Raw genomic sequence first — 12,425 nt, 5'->3', positions numbered from 1 at the left:
TTCCGTTGGTGCTCAGAGTTTGGGGCCTTCGATGAGTGATGCTCGGCCTGTATTGTACGTGACATGAAGGGGCACGGAGCCACGAGGGAGCTCACGGTGGCTCACACTCCCCACACGTGACCACTGCCCCTCAGGGACAGTATCCTGTGGGGCCACAGACCATAGTCCAGCAGATCCTCAGGGAGGGTCCAGAACTACCCACAGTGTCTGGGGTCTCCCTGTTGAGGACATGTCTGTGCCCCCATCGGTAAAGTCTTGCTGCAAACAAGATCCTTTGCTTGGGATGTGTGCGATGCTGGCATCCCATGTGTGTGCTGGCTCCCTGCTGGGCCCTGGCCTTGGCCTTTTAAGGGAGTATACAAGCTGTTTTTTAGTGTCTTAGAAATAGTCCTCCAGACCCGGCACAGTGGCCTAGCAGCTAAAGTCCTCGCCTTGAGCATGCCAGGATCCCATGTGGGCACCGGTTCTAATCCTGGCAGCTCTACTTCTCATCCAGCTCCATGCTTGTGGCCTGGGAAAGCAGTCGAGGACGGCCCAACGCCTTGGGCTGCTGCACCAGCGTGAGAGACCTGGAGGAGTTTCCTGGCTCTTGGCTTCGGATCGGCACAGCACTGGCCGTTGTGGTCACTTAGGGAGTGAATCATCAGACAGAAGATCTTCCTCTCTGTCTCTCCTCCTCTTTTTGAATATCTGACTTTACAATTAAAACAAATACATCTTAAAAAAAAAAAAAGAAATATTCCTCCATTTCCTTCTAGTGTGTCAGGTGTTCTGATGGTCTGCTTCCCTGGGGTGAGTACCAAGCCCAGTAGGTGAGACACTGGTTGAGATACCCACATTCCCCTATCAGGGTGCTGGGGTTCGAGTCCCTGCTCTGCCTCCTACCCCAGCTTCCCTGGTTTGTGCTCAATGAGATTAGTAGGTGGCAGTTCAAGAAGCTGGATTCCTACCCTCCCCTTGGGAGACCTGGACTGAGTCCCTGCTTCCTGGTTTCCTCCCAGCCCAGCTCCAGCGGTTGAGGCCGTTTGGCAAGCAAGCCAAGGGACATGAACTTGGCCTCTGTGATTCCTAAGACAGATCATTTCGAAGATGCTTTCCATCCCTTGCACCTCATTGCTCACTGGGCTGGAGGACCTATTTTTCTCTGGAAGACCTCACGCCTCAGGCTTGCCTGGGATCTGTGTTCACGCTGGCATTTCTGGGTTGATATCCTCACAGACTCACTGTGCTACCCCCAACTTGTAGCTCCACACTTCCTTCTCCCAGGGGTGGTTTTGCGAGTTGGTTTGGGGTACTGCTGCATCCCCTTACTTTGGTTTCTTCTTCAAGGACTCCTATTATCCATAAGTTGGATCTGTTTTGCCAGTCTTCAATATTCGCTGTTTTTGCATGCATTCCTCGCTCTTTGTTCCCCGACAGCCAAGGCCAGGCCAGGTTGGCTAGGTCCCTGCAGGTGTCAGCAGATCTCTCTGCTTGTCAGGAGCATCACAGGTGCCCAGGCTGCCTGAGGGGCTGGGATGCTGCCATGAACGAGCTAAGACAAAGCCTCTGTCTCCAGGGTGCTCACCCACTGAGGGCAGGCGGGAGATGGGCAAGGCAGTGCTCAGGGTAATGCCCTGGCAGTGGGAAGTGACAGGAGAGGTGTAAATACTGAGAGGAATGGCGGGTGGGAAAGCGGCTGTGAGGGACACAGAGGCGCCTGGGGTAGCCGGGGCAGAGGGTGCAGGAGAAAGTGAGGGTGAGGCCTGAATGGCTGCGGACAGGACTGTGTGGGACACTGTAGGTGACAGGGCTGACTGTGAGCAGGATGGGTGCTGCAAATCCTGGAACATGACGCCTGGGCCATCCCCAGAGACAGGGCTTCTCTCCTCTCTGGGTCTTCCGCAGGGCCAGAGCACCGCCCAGGCCTCAGGATGTGACACAGGTCCTGCTCTGGGAGGCCCGTCCCACTACTGCCTGTGTGGAGAGTCTCCTCCTACAAGACGTCTCACAGCCTCACCGCTGCCAGGAAGCCTTTCTGGGGACCCCCACCTCCAGGCGAGCTTAGGAGCCTCCTCTAGGTCCCTCCACCTGTGTGTCCGTCCTGGGCTGCTCTGCCTGTCCATCACACCAGGATGGTCTCTGAGGGTGGAGACCTGGTCTGGTCCAGATCCCAGGCACGGCCTACAGCAGGCTCTAGGCTCCAGAAAGTTCAGGAAGTGCTTGCAAACCAACGTGCACACAAAAGCCTGTGCTCTCCTGCTATTCTCTGGCTTACACTTGTAAAACCCTAGCCAACTGTCTCTCCAATGCGCTCCTGCCTCTCTCTCTTCATGCGACACTGAGACAGCAGAACAGTCTTAGGGTTCCCACACGAGACATGTTTGGGTGTAGCCTGTGAGAAGCCTCAAAAACTCAGGTGAGCCGGTGTGTCATGCCTCCCTGCCAAGAACTCGTACACAACATTCAGCACCTGACGCGGACAGAACCTCTGGGTTGCTCCAGAGGTCGGAGCCGCACCCCGCGAGCTCACCTGCAGGACCAGCTTGCGGTAGCGGTCGTTGAGCAGCTCCCCACTGCTCTGCTCCTCCTCCAGCTCCTCCTCCAGCTGCCCCAGGCGCCCCTCCAGCTGGCGCTTCTCCTCCAGAATGGCTGCCCTGGGGACAGCAGGACAAGCCAGGGCTGAGTGGGCAGCACAGCCAGACGAGGGGGCCTCCCTCACCCCCTGCCCTCCGCGTCTCATGCTACTCACTTGCTCAGGTTGCCATTGGCTACCTCATCGGCCATCTCATCCCGGTCCTGCTGGGCCTGCCGCCGGGCTCTGTCAGAGGCGGCCAGCTCCTGCGACCATGGACAGGGTGGTCAGCCGGGTTGGGGAGGGAGCTCTCCGGCCCTGGGTCACTCTTGGGTGTGAACAGCTCTCCCTGGGCAACCTTGAATTCAGCCTCTTAAGCTCCTCCCATGTCCCTAGCTTTAGCCCATGTCCTCTGGCTGCTTGACCCCAGGCCCCTCATCCTATTCACTTCCATCAAGTTCAGACCTGTTCTTCCTCAGGCTTCTCCTCTCACCGGGACACTCCCAAAGGTTCTTTTTGGTCCCCTTCCCCTCCCTGGAACTTTCTAGGCTCCCAAGTGCTCCAAGACAAGAGTTTGGAGGCCTCCAGGTCAGTGCTGCCCAATGCCCTGCCCATTGCCCTGCGCAGCGCCTCGCCCAGCACCCACGCAGCACCCCACCCAGCACCCCACCTAGCCCATTTTTGGGTCCCGCCCATCCTCAGGGCCCTACCCAGCACCCTGCCCCGCCCCACACCTCACCTCCTGCAGCCGCAGCACCTCCGCCTCCAGCCACTTGAGGCGCTTCTCACTTTCGCGGCTCTGAACGAAGATCTCCTCCCGGGAGGTGCGGGTCTCCTCCACCTCGCGCCACAGCTCCTTCATCTGGGTCTGGGCGGGACGGAGCGGCGGACGGGCTCAGCTGTGCGGGGTTCCTCCGGGGGAGCCCACACCTCACACAGTCCAAAGACCTTTGGGGCTGCTGCCTGGGCGACCCTCGTTCAGTCCCCACACCTCTGGGGCTCTCAGTTCCCTGGTGCGTAAGGGAAGCAGTTGCCTGGAAGGCAGCTGGGGACCCACAGGTGGGTCTGGTTTATCAGCTGGACTGGGTTTAGGTGTTTGGAACACCAGTTTAAGCTGGTGTGTTACAACACCTGCCTCTGAACCTTACATCATATTTAGCCCAAGTGTGCAAAAGGTTCTGTTCATTTATCACTAACACAAAAACTTACTGAAATGTCCTATTATTTTGGGGGCTGTTTCTGAGAGTCGGCATACAGGTTGGATGTCAGGCCTGCCGTGCTGCAGTGTGATGGCTACCTGAGGCTGGTGCCTGCTGCATTGGGACGGGCTAGCCACTCCTCTCAGCAGAGGTTTCAAAACTGGATTGTCACGTCCTGACTGTACGTACACACAGGGCCCTGCATGGTGCTTGTAACGTGCACACAGCACATAATTTTTTAAAGCAATAGGTCTATTACCTTCAACACCTTTTTTTAAAATCCTATAAAGCTTTTTTTTTTTTTTTTAACCAAAATAAAAACAAGGAAAATGGAGTCAAAGTGGACTTTTTGGGGCAGCTGTTTGGGCCTGACAGTTCAGAGGTGCACATTCCATATTTAAGTGCCAGGGTTTGAGTCCCAGATCCCACGCCCGGCTCCAGCTTCCTGCTAACACAGACCCAGGGCAGATGGTGGCCTCGGAGCTGGCCTCGGAGCCCCGGGTGGAGTTCCAGCGCCTGGCCTCGGCCAGGTCCTAGCCCTGCTCTCCCGCCCCTTCCGCCCTCACCTGCATCTTCCGCAGCTGCTTCACCGCCTCCTCCTTGCCCTGCCCTGCGGACTCCGTCTGAGCCTTCAGCTCCTCCAGCTCAGCCTCCAGCTTCTTGCGGGCGGCCACCGCTAAGGCCCGCTGCTTGCGCTCCTCGTCCCTCTCCACCTCGGCGTCTCGCAGCTGGGGTTGGCGGGGGGCACAGGGTGAGAGGCTCCATGTCCCCCAGGGAGCCCTGCCATCCTCACAGCCCCAGCTCAGGCTTCCTCCCCCCACACACACCCCTTCCTGACCTTCCATGTCTCCCTTCCCTCCCATCTCTGTGTAGTTCGCATGCAGTGGTCCCCCGTGGCTCCCCAGCCCCCTGGTGCATTCCTGGCACTCAGTGTGGCTTAGCAAAGGGAACAATGTGGACAGACTCCTCACCACCCCCTCCCACCCACAGGCCCCAGAGGGGTCCTTGCAACCCATGCACTGCACGCAGCGCTTGTCCCCTAGTTGGGTGATGGGTGACTGTGGCTGGGTGTTTGGGTGTCAGCAGGAAGCGTGTGGCTCATGAGTCACAGGGGGCTTTTGGGCAAGATGCTTGGGCTCCTCTGCAGCAGGGCACGCTCCACTGCTGGCTCTGTAGCACTACCCCCTCGCCCCCAATCACCTGCTTGGCCAGTTGTCTCCGTCTCTCCTCGCCAGCCTCATCACGACCCTGCAGGTCCCGCTCGTGCTGCGCCTTCAGCGCCTGTACCGTCACCTCCAGGCGCAGTTTGGCATCCTCAGCCGCAGTCAGCTCATCCTCCAGCTCTGTCACCTGAGTTCTTAAGTCGTTGGTTGCCTGTTCTGCCATGCGGCGGGCTCGCTCCAGCTCATGCACCTGGTGGGAGGGACGGTGGGCCTGGGTGCCTGCGAAGGGAGGTGGGACCCCGGGGAGGGTGGGAGGTGCGTGGATGGGGAGAGGGAGTCTGTAGGACAAACTGTCACCCTGGTTCATTCATTCATTCACCTTCCTACACATTTCTCACGTGTCACTGAGCCATTCTGAGGCTGATCTCAGAGGGAACCTGAGTGTTGGTGATGTTGTCTGAAGCCCGGGGGAGCACTGTGGCAGGGCCTGCTGGGTGAGCTGCCACTCACGGAGGCCGTGTAATTCAGGGTTGGGAGCTCACTCCTGGGCCGGGTCTCTGGGACTCTTACATGAAAATGGGTCAAGGGCGTGCAGCTCCTGGGCCGCCAGCCAGACTCCCCAGGGGCTCAGCAACCCAGTATCTGCCTCTATTTTCTTCTCAGCTTGGGGGTTCCTCGAGCTTCTGGGAGGGCAGTGAAAATGAAAACCCAGGTGCTCTCTTTAATTCTAAGAGCTCCCTGGAGCCCCCTGCCCCCGCAGTGCCCTTGACCTTCCAGGCGTCCCTGCCACCCACCCCATGTCCACAGCCCTCCTCCTCTTGACCCTCATCACAACCGTTGCCTCACAGCAGCTGCCTGCTGTTCTCCTTCAATACCTGCCTCTGGCGGTGGACAGGGTGCCGCAGTGGGCAGGGCCCACATCCTGGGTACCCGCCATGTCGGTTAAATTCTGGTCAGTGCCAGGGCCTACCTGAGGTCTGGGAAGGGACCTCCCCTCCAGTCTGCCACCTAATAGTTAATTTTCTTTACAGGAAGGGGTTGGGCTTGCTTGTGTCAACATCCCATTTCCCACAAAGGCCTCTGGAGTTACCTTAAACCAGGGCGTGCATGAGGCAGGGGAGGGGCATGATATGTATATAGGCGTGCAGGGCGGTCTCTGCAGCTCTGCTGAACCTGCTGTGTCCAGAAGGCCAGAGGTGTGCGCTGTTTTAAAGTCAGGAAGTACCAGGGTGTCTGCCCTGGGACCCAGCATCACAGAATTCTGCCCGTGCCTCCTGTGGTCCAGGAGGGTGACTCGACCCTGGGTCAGGCCACAGTGTATGCAGGGGATGGAAGGATGAAGGAGCGAAGGACGTAGTGGACCTGCTTGGCTCTTCAGAAGCCTGGAAGCCAGATGGGTGACAAGGACCTAGAACAGGCCTGGGGCACCCCCTGCAGGTCTGAGAGAAACTAGGAGCCGGGCAGACACGAGTTGAGGAATCTGTGCGGTCTGTGAGGGTGGGTTAGGAAGAGCCGGGAACTGTCATACTGTGGGCACGTGAGGTGCACATGTGCAGGTGTTCACGTGAGTGCGTGTATGGTACATGTGTGTAGGTGTTAGTGTCTGTATGGGTGCTCCTATGTATGTGCATGGCATGTGTGTGCCGGTGCTGGTGTGTGTGTGTGGTGCATGTGTGTGAGTGGGGTATCTGCTGGCAGGTTGCCCTCACCCCTGCACACATGTGTGTTTTGCTCTGGCCTGTGCAGGCCTGTGTGAGCCCGCGTGCCTGTCCCCCCTTGCGCCCGCGCCTGCTCACGCTCTGGCCCACGTCGTCCTTGCTGCTCAGCAGCGCCTCCAGCTCCGCCCGCAGCGCCCGGTTCTGGCGCTCCAGCTCCTCGCGGGCCTCCTGCTCCTCCTCCAGCGCCCGCGTCAGGGCCAGGGCCCGGGCCTCGCGCTCCCGGCCCTCCGCCTCCACCCGCTCTCGTTCCTCCACCACTCGCAGCACAGCCGCCTTCTCCTCCGCCAGGAGCTGCAGGATGTGGGGAAGAGATTTAGCTGCGAGAAGCAGCCATGGGAGGGAGACCCAAAGGGAGGTGGAGGATTCAGTCACAGCCACATCCCAAACTGGCTCAATTCCCAGGCGGCTCTCACTGGCTAGTCCTTTAGGGGTGGTGGCCCAAAACAAGACATAGGACACTTTTTACAGAGACTTCAACATTTCCCGTTTTCTCAAAAAGATACCATAGCTGGCAAACAAACATAAGGTGTTCAGCAAACAAGAACAAGATTCATGAGAAGAAGAAAAAATAATCAACTGATAAAAGACCCCTGGACGATTTCCTCACTGCATGAGCGCACAGGGACTTGGCGCAGTCAGCACACTTGTAGACGAAGTTGGAGATGATGGGGGTGTGTGGGGGAGGGTGGGGACATGGCTGTTTCAAGGAGCGACCCGAGGCTGTCCAACAGAACCAGACAGAAATGCCAGCCCAGACAACTGTCCCATCTAAAATCTAGAAAATCAAGAGCAGATTGGCCATGTGAAAAAACATCAATAAAATTGAACTCAAGCCCATGGATGTTATCCAAGCATGGCCAAGAAAGAAACAAGATTGTAAAAGCAACTGACATAGCCTTCATAACTGCTGGAGAGTATCCAGCAGACGGACATAGGAGCCTCTGCATTCGGAGTCCCAGAAGAAAGGTAAAGAACTTCCATCATATATAAACCATAACCAACTGTGCAAGAAAACTAGACGAAAAGTTGTAACAAAGCTACTAGCACTAGTAAGTGATTTTAGCCAAGCTGGCAGGACATGAGTGACAGCCTGTATGACTACATACCAGCAGGCAGAAACGGAAATAAAATATCTCAGAGATAGCACCAAAACCATCAAACAGGGGCAGCATATCAAGTTGCTGCCTGCAACACTGCCATCCCACAGGGGCACCGGTTTGAGTCCTGGCTACTCCATGTTCAGTCCAGCTCCCTGCTAATATACCTTGGAAGGCAGCAGACGATGGCCTGATTGCTTGAGCACCCCACATAGAAGACCCGAATGGGGGTCCAGGCTCTGGCATCAGACTGGTTCAACAGTGGCTGTTGCAGCCATTTAGGGAATGAATCAGTGGATCAGAGGCCTATTTCCCCTTCTCTGTTAATTTTCCTTTCACATAAAATTACCAAAAGAATTTTTTTTTTACTAAGAAAAGAAAAGCCTAGCCAGACGTTATGGCTCAATTGGCTAACCCCCTCCACCTCCAAGTGCCAGCATTCTTATGGGCACAGGTTCATTGCCATCCAGCTCCCTGCTTGTGGTCTGGGAAAGCAGTCGAGGATGGCCCAAAGCCTTGGGGCCCTGCACCCACATGGGAGACCTGGAGGAAAGTTCCTGGCTCCTGGCTTTGGATTGGCACAGCACCAGCCATTGTGATCACTTGGGGAGTGAATCAACAGACAGAAGATCTGCATCTCTGTCTCTCCTCCTCTCTGTATATCTGACTTTGCAATAAAAATAAATACATCTTTTTAAAAAATAGCTTATATAAAATTTAAAACATTGGGGCCTGACACAGTGGCCTAGCAGTTAAAGTCCTTGTCTTGCAAGCCCGGGATCGCATATGGACACTGGTTTTAATCCCAGTGGCCCTACTTCCCACCCAGCTCCCTGCTTGTGGCCTGGGAAAGCAGTCTAGGACAGCCCAAAGCCTTGGGACCCCGCACCCACATGGGAGACCTGGAAGAGGCTCTGGGATCCTCCAGATCAATGCAGCTCCAGCTGGTCGTGGCGATTTGGGGAGTAAATCAGTGGATGGAAGATTTTCCTCTCTATCTGTTCTCCTCTCTGTATATCTGACTTTCTAATTAAAACAAATAAATATCCCCCCCCCTTATGCCTGTGTAGCTTTACAATTGTCTAGTGTCAACTTGAGTCTGTTGTCTATGAGTTACCAGATTTGATCCTGATAGGCTATATTTCACGTCTTCCTCACACTTTTTATGGAGATGGAAGATTTCTCTGCATTCCCTCCCCATTACGGCATAACATAGGGTATTAAGAGTGTTTTAGGTTTTACAGTTCTTTGATGTAGATCATAAGCAGTCTGACTCACATTAAGTGTTGATTTATAGATTACAACACATTATCTTATTGCATTGGATACAGGCTGTCAGAGGTTGCAATAATATTACAATATACGGGTACTATTTTCCAGATTGACATCTTTTCATCTCAAATTAAGGCAAACATGTGGTATTTAACCTTTTGGGATTGGTTCGTTTTCTTAGCATAATAAATATTTTAGCAAAATAAATATTTTAAAAAGATTTAAAACACTAAGATAGCCTCAGTAACCTGTGAGATGGTTAAACAATTATTTACACATGCATTTGTATATGTATCACCTATAAGGAGAGAGGGGACAGAAAAAACAAAAATAATGGCTTAAAAGCTCCAATTTGATCTAAAAAAAATTGAGTTAGAGCTGCAGGAAGCTCAGCGAATCTGAAGGAGGATAACGACAACCAACTGAAACCACTTTAAAAGGAGCTAGAAACCTGTTACCTGAGCCCCTCGGAGAGGATGGGCCGGCTGATGCAGACTTTCAACTGGAGACAATGGCGCCCTGAGACGATGGTACGAGAGCAGCATTTGTCTCTAATTCTGCATCTAGGCTGCCTCTCAAACACGAAAGCAAATTCATGACACCCTCCTCTTGCATGTTCCAAGTGACCAAAACAAGGGACACAGAGCCCCATTCGGCAGCCGCCCAATGCCACAGCCAGAAAAAGCCCTGCCTGGGATGAGGCCTGATCTGAACTCTCTGGGGGTTCTCGGATTTCTGCCTCATTCTCAGGCTGCTGCACCTGTGCTGTCGTTCCCATTTTCTGGATGGACAGAGCAAGGTTGAGATGGTAAAAGCAGCTTGCTTGAAAAAAAAAAAAAAAAAAAAAACAAAGAGCCTAATAACTGAACAGTGAGATGTGTTACTTCATTTAGTCCCCAGGAGCAGCCCTTGGGGTAGCCATAGGTCAACACCCAACCAGCACCCCTCTGAGATAAAACGTGCTGCTGTGGGTGATGGTGGAGAGTGATGCTGGGACAAAAGACATAAACCAGGCCAGACAAGTGCCCCAGTTCACAGAGGCCCCAAGGAAGCCGACCCTGCCTCTCGCCACCCCTGGCCACAGCACAGCTGCCCCAGCGACTGACTGCCAGCCCCACCTGGTCGAATTTGCGCTGCTTCTTCTCCAGTGTGCTCACGAGCTGCCGCTGCTGCTCCAGGTCCACAGTGGCGTCGTCCAACTCCTGCTGCAGCCGGCGCCGCCCCCGCTCTAGCCGCTCCACGGCCTCCGTCTTCTCCGTCAGGCGCTGGGCCAGGGTCTCTGCCTCGCGGGCTGCCTTGCGCCGGGCTTCCTCCCCTGCTTCCAGGGCAGAAGCCTCCTCCTCCTGGCGCCGCCGCCAGTCTGTGAGCTGAAGGTACAGGGGAGAAGCCAGAGCCGCGGATGTGAGGGACCAAGGCGTGGGCAAACCAAGCCCCATTTCCCAAAGGAGGATATGGTTGCCTGAACGGGGAAAGTTGTCGCTCCATGGGGCTCTTCTGCCTCAGAGTGTAGTTGAGAGTATGAAGGCCATGGGCCCTATCTTCATTTTCTCACTGGGGAGCACCCAGTAAGGTCAGGGAGATGAACTGTTGCAGCCAGGAGCCTGTAGCTTAAGGCCTAAGAAGTAGATGTCCCACAGAAGTCCATGAGAGGGGTTAGGATCCATTTAGAACATTCAGGACGCTTCCCAGAGGATGGGACATTTGAGACAGGTCTTCAGGCGTTTGTAGGAGTTCAGCAACTAAACACTCCTGGAGCCATCACCAGGAGCCATCATGGCCCTCCTCATCCAAAAGGCCCTTCTCATGGCCCACCATGCACAGGCTCTGTGTGGGGACCCAGGCCTAACTCACAGGTCCCCACTCAGAAGGGGCTCACTGTGGGGACATTCAAGGACAGAGACAGCTTCGGTCCTGGGTGACCAGAGTTAGGAGGGAGGAAAGCAAGCAGGCATGTGAGGGAGACGGTCAGCAGCCGGGGAGGCTAGGTAAGTCTAGAGGATGGACGGGGTTTTCTGAGCAAAACTGGGGAGCAGGGATGAAGGTGAAGGTGAACACCAAGCACACTGGGCTTTGTCTAGGGGGCACGGGGAGCTGTGGGAGCACTGTGAGAGCTGCCAGGGCTGGGCTGGGCAGGACAGCTCTGGTGTAAAAAAGAACCCACAGGGGATGAACTGGATGGAGAAGAGAGACTGGCCCAGGTGTTAGAGGAAGAGGCCTGAGCCAGAGCCAGAGCTGGGCTTGGGGCCGGGTAGATAAACAGTGTAGGTCAGAGCAGAGCAAGGACAGCGGGGCCAGACTGGCACAGTGGCCAGTGAGGAAGGAAGAACATGGGGACAGCATGCAGGTGCCAGACCAGGAGCAAATCGTCTTGCCGGAGTCATTGTTGAGCAAAGTATAGCCTGGGGACCTAACCTCCCTGCACGGGCTGCTTGGGGTGACTCACCTGGACCTGGGCAGCCTGCAGCTCCCGGGCCACCCGCTCCCTGGCAGCCACCTCCTCCTCCAGCTGCTCCCGCAGCCCGGCTGCTTCGGCCTCCATGGCTCGAACCCGGGAGCCCAGGGCCAGCTTGGCTCTCGTCTCCTCCTGCATCAGCTCCTGTGGACAGAGGAGAGATGATGGAGGTTGGGGGTAGGCAGAAGAAGGACAAGCAGGGAGGGTCACGGTGAGGTCAAGGGCAGGCTGGTCACCTGGGCATCATGCAGTTGGGCTTCTGTGCTGCTCAGCTCCTTGCCCAGCCTGATGGCTTTGGATTCAGCCTCGCTCAGGGCGCCGGACATGGTCTCGAGTTCAGCCTGTGGAGAGAAGACAGCTAAGTGAGGCCTTTCATCGGCCACCTCTGTCTACCCTAGCCCAATGGCATCTCAAATCCCTACCCTGCGTGAACTTGAAAAGGCACAACTGTCTCAGAGCTCGCGCTTGATCCAGCAGTTCTGCTCTCTGATGTATGCCCAGGGGAAGCGAAAGCGTTTGTCTCTGAGGAACATGTGTGTGGGGCAGGGGGTTGGCACAGCGGTCAAGACGGTGCCTGGTCAATCCCGAATCCGAGTGCCTGAGTCGGAGCCCTGACTGTTCCCCGGTTCCAGCTGCCTGCTATTGTGTGCCCTGTGAGTTGGAAGCTGATGGCTCAAGTCTCTCCCATGGTGAAATCAGTGCTGAGTGCCTGGCTCCTGGCTTTGCCTTGGCCCAGGTCAGGCTCTTTGAATTCACACCAGCCCTAGCAGGTGGGTATCAGTATCATCCTCAGATTAAGCAGAGGGCAGCTGAAGCAGAGAGGTTAGGTGGTGGCCCTGGATCACACAGCTGTAAGTGGGGAACTGCAACTGCGGTGGAGGGAAAATGGCTCTAGGGTTGCCATGTTCAGTGCTGAGGCCGCAAGCCACATACGACAACCTGGACCTCAAGTGATTAAAGCAACAGAAGT

At 55.6% G+C, this 12,425-nt stretch overlaps 1 protein-coding gene across 3 annotated transcripts in view; it reads right to left on the bottom strand.

Annotated features, from left to right (window-relative positions):
- MYH14 (myosin heavy chain 14) overlaps nucleotides 1-12,425 on the bottom strand; it is a 58,060-nt gene that overhangs the window by 5,170 nt on the left and 40,465 nt on the right. For all 3 annotated transcript variants that reach the window (XM_040978319.1, XM_040978318.1, XM_040978320.1), the window contains 9 exons: nucleotides 11,692-11,796; nucleotides 11,447-11,599; nucleotides 10,122-10,370; nucleotides 6,713-6,925; nucleotides 4,954-5,166; nucleotides 4,320-4,481; nucleotides 3,294-3,422; nucleotides 2,732-2,820; nucleotides 2,513-2,636 (listed from right to left, as the gene is read on the bottom strand). In XM_040978319.1, coding sequence (XP_040834253.1) covers nucleotides 2,513-2,636; nucleotides 2,732-2,820; nucleotides 3,294-3,422; nucleotides 4,320-4,481; nucleotides 4,954-5,166; nucleotides 6,713-6,925; nucleotides 10,122-10,370; nucleotides 11,447-11,599; nucleotides 11,692-11,796 — 1,437 coding nt within the window. The remainder of the gene's footprint in view (nucleotides 1-2,512; nucleotides 2,637-2,731; nucleotides 2,821-3,293; nucleotides 3,423-4,319; nucleotides 4,482-4,953; nucleotides 5,167-6,712; nucleotides 6,926-10,121; nucleotides 10,371-11,446; nucleotides 11,600-11,691; nucleotides 11,797-12,425) is intronic.

This window comes from Ochotona curzoniae, unplaced genomic scaffold (assembly GCF_017591425.1).
Source record: "Ochotona curzoniae isolate NIBS_2020 unplaced genomic scaffold, NIBS_Ocur_1.0 contig_2861, whole genome shotgun sequence".
Classification (NCBI taxonomy): domain Eukaryota; kingdom Metazoa; phylum Chordata; class Mammalia; order Lagomorpha; family Ochotonidae; genus Ochotona; species Ochotona curzoniae.
This window is presented reverse-complemented; position numbering and strand designations above follow the sequence as displayed.